At 59.0% G+C, this 24,525-nt stretch overlaps 1 protein-coding gene and 1 long non-coding RNA gene across 3 annotated transcripts in view; one reads left to right on the top strand and one right to left on the bottom strand.

Annotated features, from left to right (window-relative positions):
* LOC140735741 (solute carrier family 25 member 44-like) overlaps positions 1-21,014 on the top strand; it is a 44,306-nt gene extending 23,292 nt beyond the window's left edge. Inside the window, exons 3-4 of one of the 2 annotated variants that reach the window (XM_073061182.1) lie at positions 12,670-12,797; positions 18,960-21,014. In XM_073061182.1, the coding sequence (XP_072917283.1) occupies positions 12,670-12,797; positions 18,960-19,151 (320 nt within the window). In that variant the 3' untranslated portion in view covers positions 19,152-21,014. The remainder of the gene's footprint in view (positions 1-12,669; positions 12,798-18,959) is intronic. The other variant, XM_073061183.1, reaches the window with a different exon arrangement.
* On the bottom strand, positions 20,997-22,478 carry LOC140735742 (uncharacterized). Its single transcript, XR_012100799.1, has 2 exons — positions 22,269-22,478; positions 20,997-21,500 (listed from the first exon to the last, which is right to left on the bottom strand). It is a non-coding gene; the product is annotated as an uncharacterized lncRNA (long non-coding RNA).
* Between the last annotated feature and the right edge of the window lie 2,047 nt (positions 22,479-24,525).

Below are 24,525 nucleotides of genomic sequence, written 5' to 3'. Positions count from 1 at the left end.
ACACCGGGGTACGGTACCGGTGGGGAAGGGTCCGTCGCTGTACAACACCGGGGTACGGTACCGGTGGGGACGGGTCCGTCGCTGTACAACACCGGGGTACGGTACCGGTGGGGACGGGTCCGTCGCTGTATAACACCGGGGTACGGTACCGGTGGGGACGGGTCCGTCGCTGTATAACACCGGGGTACGGTACCGGAGGAGACGGGTCCGTCGCTGTATAACACCGGGGTACGGTACCGGTGGGGACGGGTCCGTCGCTGTATAACACCGGGGTACGGTACCGGTGGGGACGGGTCCGTCGCTGTATAACACCGGGGTACGGTACCGGTGGGGACGGGTCTGTCACTGTATAACACCGGGGTACGGTACAGGTGGGGACGGGTCCGTCGCTGTGTAACACGGGGGTACGGTACCGGTGGGGACGGGTCTGTCGCTGTGTAACACCGGGGTACGGGTACCGTCGCTGTGTAACACCGGGGTACAGTACCGGTGGGGACGGGTCTATCACTGTATAACACCGGGGTACGGTACCGGTGGGGACGGGTCTGTCGCTGTGTAACACCGGGTTACGGTACCGCTGGGGACGGGTCCGTCGCAGTGTAACACCGGGGTACGGTACCGGTGGGGACAGGTCTGTCACTGTGTAACACTGGGGTACGGTACCGGTGGGGACGGGTCTGTCGCTGTGTAACACCGGGGTACGGTACCGGTGGGGACGGGTCTGTCACTGTGTAACACCGGGGTACGGTACCGTTGGGGACGGGTCTGTCACTGTATAACACGGGGGTACAGTACCGGTGGGGACGGGTCCGTCACTGTATAACACTGGGGTACGGTACCGGTGGGGACGGGTCTGTCACTGTATAACACCGGGGTACGGTACCGGTGAGGACGGGTCTGTCACTGTATAACACCGGGGTACGGTACTGGTGGGGACGGGTCTGTCACTGTATAACACCGGGGTACGGTACTGGTGGGGATGGGTCCGTCGCTGCGTAACACGGGGGTACGGTACCGGTGGGGACGGGTCTGTCGCTGTGTAACACCGGGGTACGGTACCGTCGCTGTGTAACACCGGGGTACAGTACCGGTGGGGACGGGTCTATCACTGTATAACACCGGGGTACGGTACCGGTGGGGACGGGTCTGTCGCTGTGTAACACCGGGTTACGGTAACGGTGGGGACGGGTCCGTCACTGTGTAACACCGGGGTACGGTACCGGTGGGGACGGGTCTGTCGCTGTGTAACACCGGGGTACGGTACCGGTGGGGACGGGTCTGTCACTGGGGTACGGTACCGGTGGGGACGGGTCTGTCACTGTGTAACACCGGGGTACGGTACCGTTGGGGACGGGTCTGTCACTGTATAACACGGGGGTACGGTACCCGTGGGGACGGGTCCGTCACTGTATAACACTGGGGTACGGTACCGGTGGGGACGGGTCTGTCACTGTATAACACCGGGGTACGGTACCGGTGAGGACGGGTCTGTCACTGTATAACACCGGGGTACGGTACCGGTGGGGACGGGTCCGTCACTGTATAACACCGGGGTACGGTACCGGTGGGGTCGGGTCTGTCACCGGGGTACGGTACCGGTGGGGACGGGTCTGTCACTGGGGTACGGTACCGGTTGGGTCGGGTCTGTCACTGTATAACACCGGGATACGGTACCGGTGGGGACGGGTCTGTCACTGTATAACACCGGGGTACGGTACCGGTGGGGACGGGTCTGTCACTGGGGTACGGTACCGGTGGGGATGGGTCTGTCACTGTGTAACACCAGGGTACGGTACCGGTGGGGACGGGTCCGTCACTGTGTAACACCGGGGTACGGTACCGGTGGGGACGGGTCTGTCACTGGGGTGCGGGTACCGGTGGGGACGGGTCCGTCACTGTGTAACACCGGGGTACGGTACTGGTGGGGACGGGTCTGTCACTGTGTAACACTGGGGTACGGTACCGGTGGGGACGGGTCCGTCACTGTGTAACACCGGGGTACGGTACTGGTGGGGACGGGTCTGTCACTGTGTAACACCGGGGTACGGTACCGGTGGGGACGGGTCCGTCACTGTGTAACACCGGGGTACGGTACCGGTGGGGACGGATCCGTCACTGTGTAAGACCGGGGTACGGTACCGGTGGGGACGGGTCTGACACTGTGTAACACCGGGGTACGGTACCGGTGGGGACGGGTCCGTCACTGTGTAACACCGGGGTACGGTACCGGTGGGGACGGGTCTGTCGCTGTGTAACACCGGGGTACGGTACCGGTGGGGACGGGTCTGTCACTGGAGTACGGTACCGGTGGGGACGGGTCTGTCACTGTGTAACACCGGGGTACGGTACCGTTGGGGACGGGTCTGTCACTGTGTAACACCGGGGTACGGTACCGGTGGGGACGGGTCTGTCACTGTATAACACCGGGGTACGGTACCGGTGAGGACGGGTCTGTCACTTTATAACACCGGGGTACGGTACCGGTGGGGTCGGGTCTGTCACTGTATAACACCGGGGTACGGTACCGGTGGGGTCGGGTCTGTCACTGTATAACACCGGGGTACTGTACCGGTGGGGACGGGTCCGTCACTGTATAACACCGGGGTACGGTACCGGTGGGGTCGGGTCTGTCACTGGGGTACGGTACCGGTGGGGTCGGGTCTGTCACTGTATATCACCGGGGTACCGTACCGGTGGGGACGGGTCCGTCACTGGGGTACGGTACCGGTGGGGACGGGTCTGTCACTGTGTAACACCGGAGTACGGTACCGTTGGGGACGGGTCTGTCACTGTGTAACACCGGGGTACGGTACCAGTGGGGACGGGTCTCTCACTGGGGTACGGTACCGTTGGGGACGGGTCTGTCACTGGGGTACGGTACCGGTGGGGACGGGTCTGTCACTGTATAACACCGGGGTACGGTACCGGTGGGGACGGGTCTGTCACTGTGTAACACCGGGGTACGGTACCCATGGGGACGGGTCCGTCACTGTGTAACACCGGGGTACGGTACCGGTGGGGTCGGGTCTGTCACTGTATAACACCGGGGTACGGTACTGGTGGGGACGGGTCTGTCACTGGGGTACGGTACCGGTGGGGACGGGTCTGTCACTCGGGTATGGTACCGGTGGGGACGGGTCTGTCACTGTGTAACACCGGGGTACGTTACCGGTGGGGACGGGTCTGTCACTGTATAACACCGGGGTACGGTACCGGTGGGGATGGGTCTGTCACTGTGTAACACCGGGGTACGGTACCGGTGGGGACGGGTCTGTCACTGTATAACACCGGGGTACGGTACCGGTGGGGATGGGTCTGTCACTGTATAACACCGGGGTACGGTACCGGTGGGGATGGGTCTGACACTGTATAACACCGGGGTAGGGTACCGGTGGGGACGGGTCTGTCACTGTATAAAACCGGGGTACGGTACCGGTGGGGACTGGTCTGTCACTGTATAACACCGGGGTACGGTACCGGTGGGGACAGGTCTGTCGCTGTATAACACCGGGGTACGGTACCGGTGGGGACGGGTCTGTCACTGTGTAACACCGGGGTACGGTACCGGTCAGGACGGGTCCGTCACTGTATAACACTGGGGTACGGTACCGGTGGGGTCGGGTCTGTCACTGTGTAACACCGGGGTACGGTACCGGTGGGGACGGGTCTGTCACTGTATAACACTGGGGTACGGTACCTGTGGGGGCGGGTCTGACACTGTATAACACCGGGGTACGGTACCGGTGGGGACAGGTCTGTCACTGTATAACACCGGGGTACGGTACCGGTGGGGACGGATCTGTCACTGTGTAACACCGGGGTACGGTACCGGTGGGGACGGGTCTGTCACTGTGTAACACCGGGGTACGGTACCGGTGGGGACGGGTCTGTCACTGTGTCACACCGGGGTACGGTACCGGTGGGGACGGGTCTGTCACTGTGTAACACCGGGGTACGGGTCTGTCACTGTGTAACACCGGGGTACTGTACCGGTGGGGACGGGTCTGTCACTGTGTGACACCGGGGTACGGTACCGGTGGGGACGGGTCTGTCACTGTCTAACACTGGGGTACAGTACCGGTGGAGACGGGTCCGTGACTGTGTAACACCGGGGTACAGTACCGGTGGGGACAGGTCTGTCACTGGGGTACAGTACCGGTGGGGACGGGTCTGTCACTGTGTAACACCGGGGTACGGTACCGGTGGGGACGGGTCCGTCGCTGTACAACACCGGGGTACGGTACCGGTGGGGACGAGTCCGTCGCTGTACAACACCGGGGTACGGTACCGGTGGGGATGGGTCCGTCGCTGTATAACACCGGGGTACGGTACCGGTGGGGACGGGTCCGTCGCTGTATAACACCGGGGTACGGTACCGGTGGGGACGGGTCCGTCGCTGTATAACACCGGGGTACGGTACCGGTGGGGACGGGTCCGTCGCTGTGTAACACGGGGGTACGGTACCGGTGGGGACGGGTCCGTCGCTGTGTAACACCGGGGTACGGTACCGGTGGGGACAGGTCTGTCGCTGTGTAACACCGGGGTACGGTACCGTCGCTGTGTAACACCGGGGTACAGTAACGGTGGGGACGGGTCTATCACTGTATAACACCGGGGTACGGTACCGGTGGGGACGGGTCTGTCACTGGGGTACGGTACCGGTGGGGACGGGTCTGTCACTGGGGTGCGGTACCGGTGGGGACGGGTCCGTCACTGTGTAACACCGGGGTACGGTACTGGTGGGGACGGGTCTGTCACTGTGTAACACTGGGGTACGGTACCGGTGGGGACGGGTCCGTCACTGTGTAACACCGGGGTACGGTACTGGTGGGGACGGGTCTGTCACTGTTTAACAACGGGGTACGGTACCGGTGGGGACGTGTCCGTCCCTGTATAACACCGGGGTACGGTACCGGTGGGGACGGGTCCGTCACTGTGTAACACCGGGGTACGGTACCGGTGGGGACGGGTCCGTCACTGTGTAACACCGGGGTACGGTACCGGTGGGGACGGGTCCGTCCCTGTGTAACACCGGGGTACTGTACCGGTGGGGACGGGTCTGTCACTGTGTAACACCGGGGTACTGTACCGGTGGGGACGGGTCTGTCACTGTGTAACACCGGGGTACTGTACCGGTGGGGACGGGTCTGTCACTGTGTAACACCGGGGTACGGTACCGGTGGGGACGGGTCTGTCACTGTGTAACACCGGGGTACTGTACCGGTGGGGACGGGTCTGTCACTGTATAACACCGGGGTACGGTACCGGTGGGGATGGGTCTGACACTGTATAACACCGGGGTACGGTACCGGTGGGGACGGGTCTGTCACTGTATAAAACCGGGGTACGGTACCGGTGGGGACTGGTCTGTCACTGTATAACACAGGGGTACGGTACCGGTGGGGACAGGTCTGTCGCTGTATAACACCGGGGTACGGTACCGGTGGGGACGGGTCTGTCACTGTGTAACACCGGGGTACGGTACCGGTCGGGACGGGTCCGTCACTGTATAACACCGGGGTACGGTACCGGTGGGGTCGGGTCTGTCACTGTATAACACCGGGGTACGGTACTGGTGGGGATGGGTCCGTCGCTGCGTAACACGGGGGTACGGTACCGGTGGGGACGGGTCTGTCGCTGTGTAACACCGGGGTACGGTACCGTCGCTGTGTAACACCGGGGTACAGTACCGGTGGGGACGGGTCTATCACTGTATAACACCGGGGTACGGTACCGGTGGGGACGGGTCCGTCACTGTATAACACCGGGGTACGGTACCGGTGGGGACGGGTCTGTCACTGTATAACACCGGGATACGGTACCGGTGGGGACGGGTCTGTCACTGTATAACACCGGGGTACGGTACCGGTGGGGACGGGTCTGTCACTGGGGTACGGTACCGGTGGGGATGGGTCTGTCACTGTGTAACACCAGGGTACGGTACCGGTGGGGACGGGTCCGTCACTGTGTAACACCGGGGTACGGTACCGGTGGGGACGGGTCTGTCACTGGGGTGCGGTACCGGTGGGGACGGGTCCGTCACTGTGTAACACCGGGGTACGGTACTGGTGGGGACGGGTCTGTCACTGTGTAACACTGGGGTACGGTACCGGTGGGGACGGGTCCGTCACTGTGTAACACCGGGGTACGGTACTGGTGGGGACGGGTCTGTCACTGTGTAACACCGGGGTACGGTACCGGTGGGGACGGGTCCGTCACTGTGTAACACCGGGGTACGGTACCGGTGGGGACGGATCCGTCACTGTGTAAGACCGGGGTACGGTACCGGTGGGGACGGGTCTGACACTGTGTAACACCGGGGTACGGTACCGGTGGGGACGGGTCCGTCACTGTGTAACACCGGGGTACGGTACCGGTGGGGACGGGTCTGTCGCTGTGTAACACCGGGGTACGGTACCGGTGGGGACGGGTCTGTCACTGGAGTACGGTACCGGTGGGGACGGGTCTGTCACTGTGTAACACCGGGGTACGGTACCGTTGGGGACGGGTCTGTCACTGTGTAACACCGGGGTACGGTACCGGTGGGGACGGGTCTGTCACTGTATAACACCGGGGTACGGTACCGGTGAGGACGGGTCTGTCACTTTATAACACCGGGGTACGGTACCGGTGGGGTCGGGTCTGTCACTGTATAACACCGGGGTACGGTACCGGTGGGGTCGGGTCTGTCACTGTATAACACCGGGGTACTGTACCGGTGGGGACGGGTCCGTCACTGTATAACACCGGGGTACGGTACCGGTGGGGTCGGGTCTGTCACTGGGGTACGGTACCTGTGGGGTCGGGTCTGTCACTGTATATCACCGGGGTACCGTACCGGTGGGGACGGGTCCGTCACTGGGGTACGGTACCGGTGGGGACGGGTCTGTCACTGTGTAACACCGGAGTACGGTACCGTTGGGGACGGGTCTGTCACTGTGTAACACCGGGGTACGGTACCAGTGGGGACGGGTCTCTCACTGGGGTACGGTACCGTTGGGGACGGGTCTGTCACTGGGGTACGGTACCGGTGGGGACGGGTCTGTCACTGTATAACACCGGGGTACGGTACCGGTGGGGACGGGTCTGTCACTGTGTAACACCGGGGTACGGTACCCATGGGGACGGGTCCGTCACTGTGTAACACCGGGGTACGGTACCGGTGGGGTCGGGTCTGTCACTGTATAACACCGGGGTACGGTACTGGTGGGGACGGGTCTGTCACTGGGGTACGGTACCGGTGGGGACGGGTCTGTCACTCGGGTATGGTACCGGTGGGGACGGGTCTGTCACTGTGTAACACCGGGGTACGTTACCGGTGGGGACGGGTCTGTCACTGTATAACACCGGGGTACGGTACCGGTGGGGATGGGTCTGTCACTGTGTAACACCGGGGTACGGTACCGGTGGGGACGGGTCTGTCACTGTATAACACCGGGGTACGGTACCGGTGGGGATGGGTCTGTCACTGTATAACACCGGGGTACGGTACCGGTGGGGATGGGTCTGACACTGTATAACACCGGGGTAGGGTACCGGTGGGGACGGGTCTGTCACTGTATAAAACCGGGGTACGGTACCGGTGGGGACTGGTCTGTCACTGTATAACACCGGGGTACGGTACCGGTGGGGACAGGTCTGTCGCTGTATAACACCGGGGTACGGTACCGGTGGGGACGGGTCTGTCACTGTGTAACACCGGGGTACGGTACCGGTCAGGACGGGTCCGTCACTGTATAACACTGGGGTACGGTACCGGTGGGGTCGGGTCTGTCACTGTGTAACACCGGGGTACGGTACCGGTGGGGACGGGTCTGTCACTGTATAACACTGGGGTACGGTACCTGTGGGGGGCGGGTCTGACACTGTATAACACCGGGGTACGGTACCGGTGGGGACAGGTCTGTCACTGTATAACACCGGGGTACGGTACCGGTGGGGACGGATCTGTCACTGTGTAACACCGGGGTACGGTACCGGTGGGGACGGGTCTGTCACTGTGTAACACCGGGGTACGGTACCGGTGGGGACGGGTCTGTCACTGTGTCACACCGGGGTACGGTACCGGTGGGGACGGGTCTGTCACTGTGTAACACCGGGGTACGGGTCTGTCACTGTGTAACACCGGGGTACTGTACCGGTGGGGACGGGTCTGTCACTGTGTGACACCGGGGTACGGTACCGGTGGGGACGGGTCTGTCACTGTCTAACACTGGGGTACAGTACCGGTGGAGACGGGTCCGTGACTGTGTAACACCGGGGTACAGTACCGGTGGGGACAGGTCTGTCACTGGGGTACAGTACCGGTGGGGACGGGTCTGTCACTGTGTAACACCGGGGTACGGTACCGGTGGGGACGGGTCCGTCGCTGTACAACACCGGGGTACGGTACCGGTGGGGACGAGTCCGTCGCTGTACAACACCGGGGTACGGTACCGGTGGGGATGGGTCCGTCGCTGTATAACACCGGGGTACGGTACCGGTGGGGACGGGTCCGTCGCTGTATAACACCGGGGTACGGTACCGGTGGGGACGGGTCCGTCGCTGTATAACACCGGGGTACGGTACCGGTGGGGACGGGTCCGTCGCTGTGTAACACGGGGGTACGGTACCGGTGGGGACGGGTCCGTCGCTGTGTAACACCGGGGTACGGTACCGGTGGGGACAGGTCTGTCGCTGTGTAACACCGGGGTACGGTACCGTCGCTGTGTAACACCGGGGTACAGTAACGGTGGGGACGGGTCTATCACTGTATAACACCGGGGTACGGTACCGGTGGGGACGGGTCTGTCACTGGGGTACGGTACCGGTGGGGACGGGTCTGTCACTGGGGTGCGGTACCGGTGGGGACGGGTCCGTCACTGTGTAACACCGGGGTACGGTACTGGTGGGGACGGGTCTGTCACTGTGTAACACTGGGGTACGGTACCGGTGGGGACGGGTCCGTCACTGTGTAACACCGGGGTACGGTACTGGTGGGGACGGGTCTGTCACTGTTTAACAACGGGGTACGGTACCGGTGGGGACGTGTCCGTCCCTGTATAACACCGGGGTACGGTACCGGTGGGGACGGGTCCGTCACTGTGTAACACCGGGGTACGGTACCGGTGGGGACGGGTCCGTCACTGTGTAACACCGGGGTACGGTACCGGTGGGGACGGGTCCGTCCCTGTGTAACACCGGGGTACTGTACCGGTGGGGACGGGTCTGTCACTGTGTAACACCGGGGTACTGTACCGGTGGGGACGGGTCTGTCACTGTGTAACACCGGGGTACTGTACCGGTGGGGACGGGTCTGTCACTGTGTAACACCGGGGTACGGTACCGGTGGGGACGGGTCTGTCACTGTGTAACACCGGGGTACTGTACCGGTGGGGACGGGTCTGTCACTGTATAACACCGGGGTACGGTACCGGTGGGGATGGGTCTGACACTGTATAACACCGGGGTACGGTACCGGTGGGGACGGGTCTGTCACTGTATAAAACCGGGGTACGGTACCGGTGGGGACTGGTCTGTCACTGTATAACACAGGGGTACGGTACCGGTGGGGACAGGTCTGTCGCTGTATAACACCGGGGTACGGTACCGGTGGGGACGGGTCTGTCACTGTGTAACACCGGGGTACGGTACCGGTCGGGACGGGTCCGTCACTGTATAACACCGGGGTACGGTACCGGTGGGGTCGGGTCCGTCACTGTGTAACACCGGGGTACGGTACCGGTCGGGACGGGTCCGTCACTGTATAACACCGGGGTACGGTACCGGTGGGGTCGGGTCTGTCACTGTATAACACCGGGGTACGGTACCGGTGGGGACGGGTCTGTCACTGTATAACACCGGGGTACGGTACCGGTGGGGACGGGTCTGTCACTGTGTAACACCGGGGTACGGTACCTGTGGGGACGGGTCTGTCACTGTGTAACACCGGGGTACTGTACCGGTGGGGACGGGTCTGTCACTGTGTAACACCGGGGTACGGTACCGGTGGGGACGGGTCTGTCACTGTGTAACACCGGGGTACTGTACCGGTGGGGACGGGTCTGTCACTGTATAACACTGGGGTACGGTACCGGTGGGGACGGGTCTATCACTGTATAACACTGGGGTACGGTACCGGTGGGGACGGGTCTGTCACTGTGTAACACCGGGGTACTGTACCGGTGGGGACGGGTCTGTCACTGTGTCACACCGGGGTACGGTACCGGTGGGGACGGGTCTGTCACTGTGTAACACCGGGGTACGGTACTGGTGGGGACGGGTCTGTCACTGTCTAACACAGGGGTACAGTACCGGTGGAGACGGGTCCGTGACTGTCTAACACCGGGGTACAGTACCGGTGGGGACAGGTCTGTCACTGGGGTACAGTACCGGTGGGGACGGGTCTGTCACTGTGTAACACCGGGGTACGGTACCGGTGGGGACGGGTCTGTCACTGTCTAACACAGGGGTACAGTACCGGTGGAGACGGGTCCGTGACTGTCTAACACCGGGGTACAGTACCGGTGGGGACGGGTCTGTCACTGTGTAACACCGGGGTACGGTACCGGTGGGGACGGGTCCGTCGCTGTACAACACCGGGGTACGGTACCGGTGGGGACGAGTCCATCGCTGTACAACACCGGGGTACGGTACCGGTGGGGACGGGTCCGTCGCTGTATAACACCGGGGTACGGTACCGGTGGGGACGGGTCCGTCGCTGTATAACACCGGGGTACGGTACCGGTGGGGACGGGTCCGTCGCTGTGTAACACGGGGGTACGGTACCGGTGGGGACGGGTCTGTCGCTGTGTAACACCGGGGTACGGTACCGTCGCTGTGTAACACCGGGGTACAGTAACGGTGGGGACGGGTCTATCACTGTATAACACCGGGGTACGGTACCGGTGGGGACGGGTCTGTCACTGGGGTACGGTACCGGTGGGGACGGGTCTGTCACTGGGGTGCGGGTACCGGTGGGGACGGGTCCGTCACTGTGTAACACCGGGGTACGGTACTGGTGGGGACGGGTCTGTCACTGTGTAACACTGGGGTACGGTACCGGTGGGGACGGGTCCGTCACTGTGTAACACCGGGGTACGGTACTTGTGGGGACGGGTCTGTCACTGTATAACACCGGGGTACGGTACCTGTGGGGACGGGTCTGTCACTGTGTAACACCGGGGTACGGTACCGGTGGGGACGTGTCCGTCCCTGTATAACACCGGGGTACGGTACCAGTGGGGACGGGTCTGTCACTGGGGTACAGTACCGGTGGGGACGGGTCCGTCCCTGTGTAACACTGGGGTACTGTACCGGTGGGGACGGGTCTGTCACTGTGTAACACCGGGGTACTGTACCGGTGGGGACGGGTCTGTCACTGTGTAACACCGGGGTACTGTACCGGTGGGGACGGGTCTGTCACTGTGTAACACCGGGGTACGGTACCGGTGGGGACGGGTCTGTCACTGTGTAACACCGGGGTACTGTACCGGTGGGGACGGGTCTGTCACTGTATAACACCGGGGTACGGTACCGGTGGGGATGGGTCTGACACTGTATAACACCGGGGTACGGTACCGGTGGGGACGGGTCTGTCACTGTATAAAACCGGGGTACGGTACCGGTGGGGACTGGTCTGTCACTGTATAACACCGGGGTACGGTACCGGTGGGGACAGGTCTGTCGCTGTATAACACCGGGGTACGGTACCGGTGGGGACGGGTCCGTCACTGTGTAACACCGGGGTACGGTACCGGTCAGGACGGGTCCGTCACTGTATAACACCGGGGTACGGTACCGGTGGGGTCGGGTCTGTCACTGTATAACACCGGGGTACGGTACCGGTGGGGACGGGTCTGTCACTGTATAACACCGGGGTACGGTACCGGTGGGGACGGGTCTGTCACTGTGTAACACCGGGGTACGGTACCTGTGGGGACGGGTCTGTCACTGTGTAACACCGGGGTACTGTACCGGTGGGGACGGGTCTGTCACTGTGTAACACCGGGGTACGGTACCGGTGGGGACGGGTCTGTCACTGTGTAACACCGGGGTACTGTACCGGTGGGGACGGGTCTGTCACTGTATAACACTGGGGTACGGTACCGGTGGGGACGGGTCTATCACTGTATAACACTGGGGTACGGTACCGGTGGGGACGGGTCTGTCACTGTGTAACACCGGGGTACTGTACCGGTGGGGACGGGTCTGTCACTGTGTAACACCGGGGTACGGTACCGGTGGGGACATGTCTGTCACTGTGTAACACAGGGGTACTGTACCGGTGGGGACGGGTCTGTCACTGTGTAACACCGGGGTACGGTACCGTTGGGGACGGGTCTGTCACTGTGTAACACCGGGGTACGGTACCGGTGGGGACGGGTCCGTCACTGTGTAACACCGGGGTACGGTACCGGTGGGGACGGGTCTGTCACTGTATAACACCGGGGTACGGTACCGGTGGGGACGGGTCTGTCACTGTATAACACCGGGGTACGGTACCGGTGGGGACGGGTCCGTCACTGTGTAACACCGGGGTACGGTACCGGTGGGGACGGGTCTGTCACTGTGTAACACCGGGGTACTGTACCGGTGGGGACGGGTCTGTGAGGTGTATCTGTCACTGACAGACCTAGCTGTCACTGAGATGCAAATACTGAGCTCTCTTCTTCCCTCTCGTGCTTTTAGAGCAGCTCTCCCACATGACACCAAGCGTCTGCCCTCATCTTGTTGTTCAGGCCGTGGCTGGACCCCTGGCTGCTGCGACCGCCTCCACCCTCACCAACCCGATGGACGTCATCCGCGCCCGTGTTCAGGTAATGCTCCTCTTGCCCCATCCCCTCCTTCGTCCTCCATCCTTCATCCCCTCCTTCGTCCTACATCCTTCATCCCCTCCCTCGTCCTCCATCCTTCATCCCCTCCTTCGTCCTCCATCCTTCATCCTTCATCCCCTCCCTCGTCCTCCATCCTTCATCCCCTCCTTCGTCCTTCATCCTTCATCCTTCATCCCCTCCTTCATCCTTCATCCCCTCCTTCGTCCTTCGTCCTTCATCCCCTCCTTCGTCCTCCATCCTTCATCCCCTCCCTCGTCCTCCATCCTTCATCCCCTCCTTCGTCCTTCATCCTTCATCCCCTCCTTCGTCCTTCATCCTTCATCCTTCATCCCCTCCTTCATCCTTCATCCCCTCCTTCGTCCTTCGTCCTTCATCCCCTCCTTGTCCTCCATCCTTCATCCTTCATCCCCTCCTTCGTCCTCCATCCTTCATCCTTCATCCCCTCCCTCGTCCTCCGTCCTTCATCCCCTCCCTCGTCCTCCATCCTTCATCCTTCATCCCCTCCCTCGTCCTCCATCCTTCATCCTTCATCCCCTCCTTGTCCTCCATCCTTCATCCTTCATCCCCTCCTTCGTCCTCCATCCTTCATCCCCTCCTCGTCCTCCATCCTTCATCCTTCATCCCCTCCTTCGTCCTCCATCCTTCATCCTTCATCCCCTCCCTCGTCCTCCGTCCTTCATCCCCTCCCTCGTCCTCCATCCTTCATCCTTCATCCCCTCCCTCGTCCTCCATCCTTCATCCTTCATCCCCTCCTTCGTCCTCCATCCTTCATCCCCTCCTTCGTCCTCCATCCTTCATCCCCTCCTTCGTCCTTCATCCTTCATCCCCTCCCTCGTCCTCCATCCTTCATCCTTCATCCCCTCCTTCGTCCTCCATCCTTCATCCTTCATCCCCTCCTTCGTCCTTCATCCTTCATCCTTCATCCCCTCCTTCATCCCCTCCTTCGTCCTCCATCCTTCATCCTTCATCCCCTTCCTCGTCCACCATCCTTCATCCTTCATCCCCTCCCTCGTCCACCATCCTTCATCCCCTCCTTCGTCCTCCATCCTTCATCCCCTCCTTCGTCCTTCATCCTTCATCCCCTCCTTCGTCCTCCATCCTTCATCCTTCATCCCCTCCTTCGTCCTTCATCCTTCATCCCCTCCTTCATCCTTCATCCTTCATCCCCTCCTTCGTCCTCCATCCTTCATCCTTCATCCCCTCCCTCGTCCTCCATCCTTCATCCCCTCCTTCGTCCTTCATCCTTCATCCTTCATCCCCTCCTTCGTCCTCCATCCTTCATCCTTCATCCCCTCCCTCGTCCTCCATCCTTCATCCCCTCCTTCGTCCTTCATCCTTCATCCTTCATCCCCTCCTTCGTCCTCCATCCTCCATCCTTCATCCCCTCCTTCGTCCTCCATCCTTCATCCTTCATCCCCTCCCTCGTCCTCCATCCCCTCCCTCGTCCTCCAACCCCTCCTTCGTCCTCCGTCCCCTCCTTCGTCCTCCATCCCCTCCCTCGTCCTCCAACCCCTCCTTCGTCCTCCGTCCCCTCCCTCGTCCTTCATCCTTCATCCTTCATCCCCTCCTTCGTCCTCCATCCTTCATCCTTCATCCCCTCCCTCGTCCTCCATCCCCTCCCTCGTCCTCCAACCCCTCCTTCGTCCTCCGTCCCCTCCTTCGTCCTCCATCCCCTCCCTCGTCCTCCAACCCCTCCTTCGTCCTCCGTCCCCTCCCTCGTCCTCCATCCTTCATCCCCTCCTTCGTCCTTCATCCTTCATCCTTCATCCCCTCCTTCGTCCTCCATCCTTCATCCTTCATCCCCTTCCTCGTCCACCATCCTTCATCCTTCATCCCCTCCCTCGTCCACCATCCTTCATCCCCTCCTTCGTCCTCCATCCTCCATCCCCTCCCTCGTCCTCCATCCTCCATCCCCTCACTCGTCCTCCGTCCCCTCCCTCGTCCTCCATCCTTCATCCCCTCCTTCGTCCTTCATCCTTCATCCTTCATCCCCTCCTTCATCCTTCATCCCCTCCTTCGTCCTTCATCCTTCATCCCCTCCTTGTCCTCCATCCTTCATCCTTCATCCCCTCCTTCGTCCTCCATCCTTCATCCTTCATCCCCTCCCTCGTCCTCCGTCCTTCATCCCCTCCCTCGTCCTCCATCCTTCATCCTTCATCCCCTCCCTCGTCCACCATCCTTCATCCTTCATCCCCTCCCTCGTCCTCCATCCTTCATCCCCTCCCTCGTCCTCCATCCTTCATCCCCTCCCTCGTCCTCCATCCTTCATCCCCTCCCTCGTCCTCCATCCTTCATCCCTTCCTTCGTCCACCATCCTTCATCCTTCATCCCCTCCCTCGTCCTCCATCCTTCATCCCCTCCCTCGTCCTTCATCCTTCATCCCCTCCTTGTCCTCCATCCTTCATCCTTCATCCCCTCCTTCGTCCTCCATCCTTCATCCTTCATCCCCTCCCTCGTCCTCCGTCCTTCATCCCCTCCCTCGTCCTCCATCCTTCATCCTTCATCCCCTCCTTCGTCCATCCTTCATCCTTCATCCTCTCCCTCGTCCTCCATCCTTCATCCCCTCCCTCGTCCTCCATCCTTCATCCCCTCCCTCGTCCTCCATCCTTCATCCCCTCCCTCGTCCTCCATCCTTCATCCCTTCCTTCGTCCTCCATCCTTCATCCTTCATCCCCTCCCTCGTCCTCCAACCCCTCCTTCGTCCTCCGTCCCCTCCTTCGTCCTCCGTCCCCTCCCTCGTCCTCCGTCCCCTCCCTCGTCCTCCGTCCCCTCCCTCGTCCTCCGTCCCCCCTTCGTCCTCCGTCCCCCCTTCGTCCTCCATCCTCCATCCCCTCCTTCGTCCTCCATCCTCTATCCCCTCCTTCGTCCTCCATCCTCCATCCCCTCCTTCGTCCTCTATCCTCCATCCCCTCCTTCGTCCTCCATCCTCTATCCCCTCCTTCGTCCTCCATCCTCCATCCCCTCCTTCGTCCTCCATCCTCCATCCCCTCCTTCGTCCTCCATCCCCTCCCTCGTCCTCCATCCCCTCCCTCGTCCTCCATCCCCTCCCTCGTCCTCCATCCCCTCCCTCGTCCTCCATCCTCCCCTTCGTCCTCCATCCCCTCCCTCGTCCTCCATCCCCTCCTCCGTCTTCCGTCCTCCATCCCCTCCCTCGTCCTCCATCCCCTCCCCGTCCTCCGTCCTCCATCCCCTCCTTTGTCATCCATCCCCTCCCTCGTCCTCCATCCCCTCCCTCACCAACCTGATGGATGTTATCTGCACCGTTGTTCAGGTAATGCTCCTCATGCCCCATCCCCTCCTTCGTCCTCCATCCTCCATCCCCTCTCTCGTCCTCCCTAGCCCCATCCCCTCCCTCACCAACCCGATGGATGTTATCTGCATCCGGGTTCAGGTAATGCTCCTAGTACTCCATCTCCTCCCTCGCCCTGTCCCTCCCCTTCCCCTGAGGTGGTGATTGGGGTTGTACCGGTCGGTTCAGGAACCTAATGGTTGAAGGGAAGTTGCTGTTCCTGAACCTGGTGGTGTGGGACTTCAGGCTTCTGTACCTCCTCCCCGATGGGAGCTGGGAGAAGATGGCCTGGCCCGGATGGTGGGGATCTTCGATGATGGGTGCTGTCTGCATGAGGCAGCGTCTCCTGTAGATACGACCATGGTGGGAAGAGACGTATCCAAGCTGAGTGCAGGCTCTGAAATTGGTGTTTTAACAGTCAGTACCTGTAACACTGTGGAGCCAGGGAAAGGACACAGAGAGGAGGAGATCAAGATTGGGAGTGAGAGAGAGGGTGAGGGATAGACAGAGAGAGAAGGAGAGGGAGAGGGATAGACACAGACAGAGAGAGAGGGAGAGGGATAGACAGAGACAGAGAGGGAGAGGGATAGACACAGACAGAGAGAGAGAAGCTGGGAGCTGTGGAAAGGCAAATCACACATGAATTGTGTTTTGTTTTGTGAGGAAGTGATTCATCATCAGAACAATGGAAATAGAAAGAGGTTTCTGAAACATTGGTTCCCAGATCTCCAGTCATAAAGCCATCAGTGTGCCCTTTGGCCCATCACATCCATGCTAACCAACAAGGACCCTGCAACACCTGCCCCTTTTGCCACTTCTTACCCATTCGCCTAATCTGTCCGAGTCCTTCTGCATTTTAACACTACCTGCCCCTCTCCCCACCTGTCTTCATATCATCCACAAACTTAGCCACGAAGCCATCAAGTCAATCATCCAAATTGTTGACGTATCACATGCAAAGAAGCGGTCTTGACATGGAGCTGTGCAGAACACTACTAGTCACCAGCCAGCCAACCAGAAAAGGCCTCCTTATTCCCTGCCAGTCTTCCACCCATCCCAGTGTCTTTCCTGTAACATCATGGGATTATCATTTTCAGGAATTGTAACTATAAACTGAAGGGACTTCATATAATCATTTTTATATTTAAATTACACAACCTTCATAAATCAGAGTATCGAGTGCGGGAGCTGGGGTGTTACGTTGTAAGGCGGTGAGGCCTAATTTAGAGCATTGTATGTAGTTTTGGTCACCTACTTACAGTAAAGATATCAATAAATTGAAAAAGCTCACAGAAAATTTACAAGGATGTTACTGGGACCTGAGTTATAGGGAAAGGTTGAATAGGAGTGTGGGAAAACGAGGGGAGATTTGATACAGGTAGACGAGATTATGAGGGGTATAGATAGTGTAAATGCCAGCAGGCGTTTTCCACTGGGGCTGGGCAAGACCAGAACCAGAGGTCAGAGTCTTAGGGTGATGTAAAATAGGAACATGAGGGGAAACGTCTTCACTCGGAGAGGGGCGAGTGTGCAACACGCTGCCGGCAGAAGCAGTGCATTGCAGCATTTAAGGGAAGTTTGGATTAGTATATGGATGGGGTGGGAGGGTATGGAGGCCTGTGGTTGGGATTGGGTAGAATAGTTCAGTGTGGATTAGATGGGTTGAAGGGCCTATTCTGTGCTATGATTCCATTGGGCTTACTAAGCTATGCTACAAACACAGACAAACATACGCACATAGACAGTCACACACTGGATCCCACCCATAGACAGACACACTCACACAGAGTGCTCTGGTATCCGGAGCCAGAGGCAGCGGCTTTAGTCCTGATGCCCGGCTGGAAGGGCTGTCTTCCCCCCACTCCCCCTTCCAGGTGAACCGCTGGATCCTGCCACCTGCCTCCCCGTTCCACCTGCCTCCCCGTTCCACCTGCCTCCCCCCATCCACCTGCCTCCCCCCGTTCCACCTGCCTCCCCCCGTTCCACCTGCCTCCCCCCCGTTCCACCTGCCTCCCCCCATCCACCTGCCTCCCCCGTTCCACCTGCCTCCCCCCGTTCCACCTGCCTCCCCCCCGTTCCACCTGCCTCCCCCCATCCACCTGCCTCCCCCCGTTCCACCTGCCTCCCCCGTTCCACCTGCCTCCCCCCGTCCACCTGCCTCCCCCCCATCCACCTGCCTCCCCCCCATCCACCTGCCTCCCCCGTTCCACCTGCCTCCCCCCCGTTCCACCTGCCTCCCCCGTTCCACCTGCCTCCCCCCGTTCCACCTGCCTCCCCCCATCCACCTGCCTCCCCCGTTCCACCTGCCTCCCCCGTTCCACCTGCCTCCCCCCCGTTCCACCTGCCTCCCCCCGTTCCACCTGCCTCCCCCCCGTTCCACCTGCCTCCCCCCGTTCCACCTGCCTCCCCCCGTTCCACCTGCCTCCCCCCCGTTCCACCTGCCTCCCCCCGTCCACCTGCCTCCCCCCCATTCCACCTGCCTCCCCCGTCCACCTGCCTCCCCCCCGTTCCACCTGCCTCCCCCGTTCCACCTGCCTCCCCTCATCCACCTGCCTCCCCCCGTTCCACCTGCCTCCCCCCGTTCCACCTGCCTCCCCCCATTCCACCTGCCTCCCCCCATCCACCTGCCTCCCCCCCGTTCCACCTGCCTCCCCCGTTCCACCTGCCTCCCCCCGTTCCACCTGCCTCCCCCCGTTCCACCTGCCTCCCCCCCGTTCCACCTGCCTCCCCCGTTCCACCTGCCTCCCCTCATCCACCTGCCTCCCCCCGTTCCACCTGCCTCCCCCGTTCCACCTGCCTCCCCCCCATCCACCGTCTCTGCCGGTCCGGCCCTGACCCAGATTTCCCTTTTGCAGGTGGAGGGACGATGTTCGATGGTCCAAACCTTTAAGCAGCTGATGGCTGAGGAGGGCGCCTGGGGATTGACCAAGGGGCTGTCGGCTCGCATCCTGTCCTCCACCCCCTCTGCCGTCTGCATCGTGGTGGGCTACGAGACCCTGAAAAAGCTCAGCCTCCGACCCGAGCTGGTGGACTCCCGGCACTGGTAGCCCACGCAGGCCGAGTGGCTGCCAGTCAGCCTTGTAAATATGATGGTGGGAGCGCCGCGGAGGTTGTCCTGGACTCTGGTTCAACATGTGTGCATTGCGAGCTCGGTCACAAGACTCAGAGATTCACAGACCGTTTCCCCCCCCCCCCCCAGAGTGGGCTTTTAATTCAAACCTCCTCCTGAAGCTCCCTGCCCTTCTAGAGGCAGTATGCTCCACAACTTTACCCTCCCCATGTACCCTCAAACAGCAAATGAACTCTCCGCAGAGCTGAGGGCTTTAATGGAGGTAGTTGACTCCATAACTCACTGGACTCTCTCTCTCCACCAGCAATTGACCCCCCTTCCCCCTTTGCCCTGGTCACTGTTTCGTTGCTTGGCCGGGCAGAGGGGTGGGATATTTGCGTTGTGACCCCCTGCGCTGGGGCAGGGGGTGTAACAGTAGCAGAAAGCCCGTTTTCCTGGTACCTCCCTATCCTACCTGCCTTCTCCCACTCATCACAAAGGGACTACTGTCAAACCTCTGCCTCATTCCGGAGCCTTAAACACGTGGAACAATCCCACACAGGAACAGAACCTTTGGCCCGCAATGTCTGTGCTGAGCACAATGCTGAATTAAACTAATCCCTTCTGCCTCTCTGTGATCCATATCCCTTATTTGTCTGTCCAAAACCCTCTGACATGACTCCAGCACCACCCCTGGCAGCCCAGTCCAAGTACCTACCACTCCCTGTGTTTTAAAAAAATAGACCCTGAACTTTCACCTCGCACCTTAACTGCATGCCCTCTGTATCTCTATCCTGGGGCTAAAAACTCTGTCTGCCTCTCATCATCTTATAAACCTCCATCAGGTCTGCGGCACTCCAGAGAAAACGGCCCAACATGCTCTCTCATCCAGGCAGCATCCTGGTGAAACTCCTCTGCACCCTCCCCAGAGCCTCCACGTCCTCCTGTAACGGGGCGACCGGAATCCACACAACACTTCACCTGCGCCTCTCCGGTGTTGCCAGTGCAAGGGTGGGCACTCCGCATTCCCAAGGCAGTGGCAAGGAGCGTCTTCACATTATGGGCGCTTGAGTAACTGAGAACGGAGACCTGACCCAGGAGCCCCTACTTAATGCAGGTCTGGACAAAGTAAACACTCTACCCTAATTACGTGTGCACAAAGTGAAGGTCTTCCCCCATTCGCTCTGGTCCCAATTAAACCCTCCATTAACACCATTCTCTGGTACTAACCTTTTGCCTGATCCCATTAAACCCCTCTTTGACTTTATTAATCCCTGCTTCTCTCCTTCCCCACTCTCTCACGCACACCCATCCTCTGTGTGTGTGTGTCTCCACACCTCACCCTCCCCCTGCCCCGCCCTTCCTCAGGGCGCCTCCTCGCCCCGGGTGGGCTCCATTAACCCGATTACCTCTGCCCTCCGGCATCCAGTGAGCGGGTGCAGGTAGGTGAGGCGGGCCAGCTGAACTCGGCTTCACCCGGGTCGCCGGTTCTCGCTGCTCAGTGGCCCCACAGTCATCACCTTTTCAAACCCTTCTGGTCTTCCTCATCCCCTACCGTGTGTGCCGCCGGCCATCTCGCCAGTAACCGACCCCCACCCCCTCGTTCGCCTGAACACTAACCTCCCGCATTGTTCTGGGCTGTCAAAGCAAGCGAGCTCGTCTCAATCAACAGAATCGGCTGCTTCAAAGGACGGAGCCCGGTCAGTCCTGACCTTTCTCCTTTGATTCCCCCGCCCCCCCCCCCGGCGCTGCTGTTCGGACTGAGGGGGGCAGGGTGTGGGTGGAGGGTGGTGGGCAGTGGGAAATGATTCCCATCCTATGGATTGTAATGTATTCGAGAATATTAAATTAGTAATTTGTGTGTTGACTTTTAATTCTTCTTCCCATCCCCCCCCAGACATCACGGAGCCAGGGGAGCGCCCCTGTCCAATATCGGACCAAAATCAAAGTCCACCCCTCACATTCATTTCCTTGCAGGCATTCGCAGTAGATACAGTGGAACCAATGAAAAACTCCACACAGACTGACAAACAAACGGTGTGCGACGGGCAGCCGGCATTGTTTTTAAAGTGATAATAATATTGAGACGGAGTGTGAGGTGATTTCCGTCTTCATGAGCGTGCTCCAAGACTCCTTAGACAGCACCGTCCAAACCCATCAGCTGGAGCAGCAAAAGCATTGGCACAGAATGGGGAGAGGCCCTTTGGCCCATCATGTCTGTGCTGACCATGGTGCCAATCTAACTCTCCCACCGGTCGAGAGGGTGCTGAATAAGGCTCGTGGCATTTTGCCTCTGTTAGCTGAGTGGAAGGTACTTCACAGCTTCATAAAAATCTGGTCAGGCCACCTGTGAAGGGTTGAAAAATTAACTATTTGTCACACTACATCAAACCGTACAGTGAAACTCATCGTTTGCATCAATGACCAACACGGTCCCCGGATGTGCTGCGGGGAGTCCGTGAGTCTCACTAACCCGTGGACGGAACCCACGGGGTTACAGGGAGAGCGTGTGACAGTGACGGGAACTGATCCTGGGTGGTTGTCACTAACCACGCCACTCCATCTGGAGTACTGTGTGCAGTTTTGGTCACCTCCAGAGGGCCTGTGTTCTAATCCCAGCCACCCACACATAGTCCTGACCTGCCACGCTTCCCGTTCGCAAAGTGTCTCTTAAACGCTGCTGAATGTGAAGCTGCCCTCCAAGCCACACGCCATCCTGACTGGAAAATATATTGCCACTCCTTCGTTGTGGCTGAATCACTCCCTCCCCAACAGCAATGTGGGTCTGCCCACCTTTCAAAGACTGCAGTGGCTCGAGAAGGCGTCCCACTGGCTCAGCCTGAATTCATTAAAGATCAGTGATAGTTGGGATGTGACGAGTTGAAGGAACAGACTCCAGCTGTGGCGGAGTTACAATGCACGTGAGGCAGTGCTTGAGCTCAGCACCATTTTCCAGTCTATTGCTCCTTATCAACATGCATCTGAACACACAGGACGAGTCCACTTCATTCTATCAGATGACTGTTAACCTCAATCACACATTTCCCTCCTCTTGGCCCCTCCCCGGTGATCTTTCTCACCCCTCCCTCTCACCAAAGAATCCACTTCTCTTTACCTTAAACATTCTAGATACGGAGGGGAAGAAGCTGCCGCTGAATTGTTGAGCGTGGGTCTTCTGGCTCCTGAACCTCCTCCCTGGTGGTAGTTCTGAGAGGGGTAAATCACCGATGGTGAGGACGCTGCCCTCTTGACTCACTGGCTTTTGAAGATGATGGGGAGGGTTGTGGCCCTGATGGAGCTGACTGAGTCTACAACCCTCTGCAGCCCTCTGTGATCCTGACCATCGGAGCCTCCCCACCACATCTGTAGGAATTTGCTAGTCTTTGGTGACGTACCAAATCTCAAACTTCTAATAAAGTATAGCTGCTGGCGTGTATGCTTCATGATCGCATCAATGTGTTAAACAGTGAGAAAACGCCTTCCCCTTGGGATCTTACACATTTCAATCCTGCCCCCTCCCCACCCCAGCGAATACAAACCTAGTCTGCCCAACCTTTCCTCGTGGGACAGTCCACCCATTCCAGGAATCAGTCCAGTGAACCTTCTCTGAACCTCTACCAAGCTAATCTTTAATCTTAATGTCAGACTTAGGAGCCAGGGGAATCCGGAATGCCCTCATTCTGGGATGATGGGTTGTTGATTGGAACCTTAAACCGGCTTTGGAATTGGTTTATTATTATCACATTCCAGTGAAAAATTTGGTCTGCGCACTGTTCCTACAGATCAGGAGGATGTGCTGGGCCTCTGCACATCCACAAATCATTCTCCCTAACCCATGAATGTGGGAGGAAGGCTGAGGTCACAGGGAGAAGGTACAATCTTACAGGCAGTGGGGAATATCAAACCCTGACTGCTGGCCATGCAATAGTGTCACCTCTTTTACCAGGTAAAATGATAACAGAATGAAGAATAAAGTGTAACAGAGAAAGTAGGGAAACGATAAGGTGGAAGATCAGAACAAGGTACATTGCGAGGTCTCCTTTACACGTGTATACTGGAAATGACATTAAACTATCTTGAATCTTGTCATACTAAAGGAGGTTCAATAGTCTGATAACAGTGGGATAGAAGCTGTCTTTGAGCCTGCTGGTGCGTGTTCTCAGGCTTTTGTGTCATCTGCCAATTTGGAGGGGGGGTGGCTTTAGGAGAAGGAAGCAGAGATCTATGAGCCTGTCTTCATTGGAGGGTCAGCAATATTTGGGTTCTTCAATGTTAGTACTTCAGAGGACCTGGCTTGGACACTGGACAGGTGTAATTACAAAGCACGGCAGCAAGTCAACTTCCTCAGGAATTTGCAAAGATTCAGCATGACATCTAAAGCTTTGACAAATTTCTATAGTGGAGTATATTGACAGCCTGGTGTGGAGACATCAATGCCCTTGGACTGAAAGACCTGCGAAGGGTGATGTATGCGGCCCAGTCCATCATGGGTGAACCCATCACCAGCACCAGTGAGACACTGTCACAGGAAAGCAGCTTCCATCATCGGGGACCTCCACTACACAGGATACGCTCTCTTCTCTCTTCCCACTGCTGTCATCAGGAAGAAGATACAGACAGGAGCCTCAGGACTCACATCACCGGGTTCGGGAACAGTTATTACCCCTCAATCATCAGGCCCTTGAACGAAAGGGAATAACTTTACTTGCCCCATTATTGAAATGTTCCCAGTATGCAAAAGACAACAAACTGCAAATGGAGAAAAAATAATACGTAATCAATATACATCAGTAACACAAGCTGTAGAATCTTAAAGTGTGAGTCCATAGATTGTGAAATTGTTTGTATCAGGTTGAGTGAAGTTACCCCTCTGGTTCTAGAGCACAATGGCTAAGGGGTAATAACTTCTCTTGAACCTGGTGGTGTGGGACTTGAGGCTCCTGTACCTCCTTCCTGAGGGCAACAGCATGAAGAGGCAGAATAGAGTGTTACAAAGAAAGTGCAGTGCAGACAGAGCAACGAGCAAGGGCCTCAGTAATGTAGATCGTCAGGTCGAGTCTCATCTCATTGTACATGGAAACCATTCAGTAATCTGATAACAGCGGGATAGAAGCTTGCTGCGACGTGCTGTCAGGCTTTTGAACCTTTCGCCTGATGGGAAAGGGGAGAAGAGGTGGGTCCGTCTGGGTTGAGGTGGTCTGTCTAGTCTTTGACTGTGCTTTAGCGAGGTGCAGACGGAGGGGAGGCTGGTTTCTGCAGTGTGCTGATCTGTGTCCGCAGTTCCGTGTGCTCCAGGCAGAGCAGTTGCCGCACTGAGCCGTGATGTATCCAGATAAGGTGGGCACTTTCCGTGGTGGATCCGTAAAAATTGC

This window comes from Hemitrygon akajei, chromosome 11 (genome assembly GCF_048418815.1).
Source record: "Hemitrygon akajei chromosome 11, sHemAka1.3, whole genome shotgun sequence".
Taxonomy (NCBI): Eukaryota; Metazoa; Chordata; class Chondrichthyes; order Myliobatiformes; family Dasyatidae; genus Hemitrygon; species Hemitrygon akajei.
The sequence above is the reverse complement of the archived record's forward strand: the minus strand, read 5'-3'. Positions and strand labels throughout refer to the sequence as shown.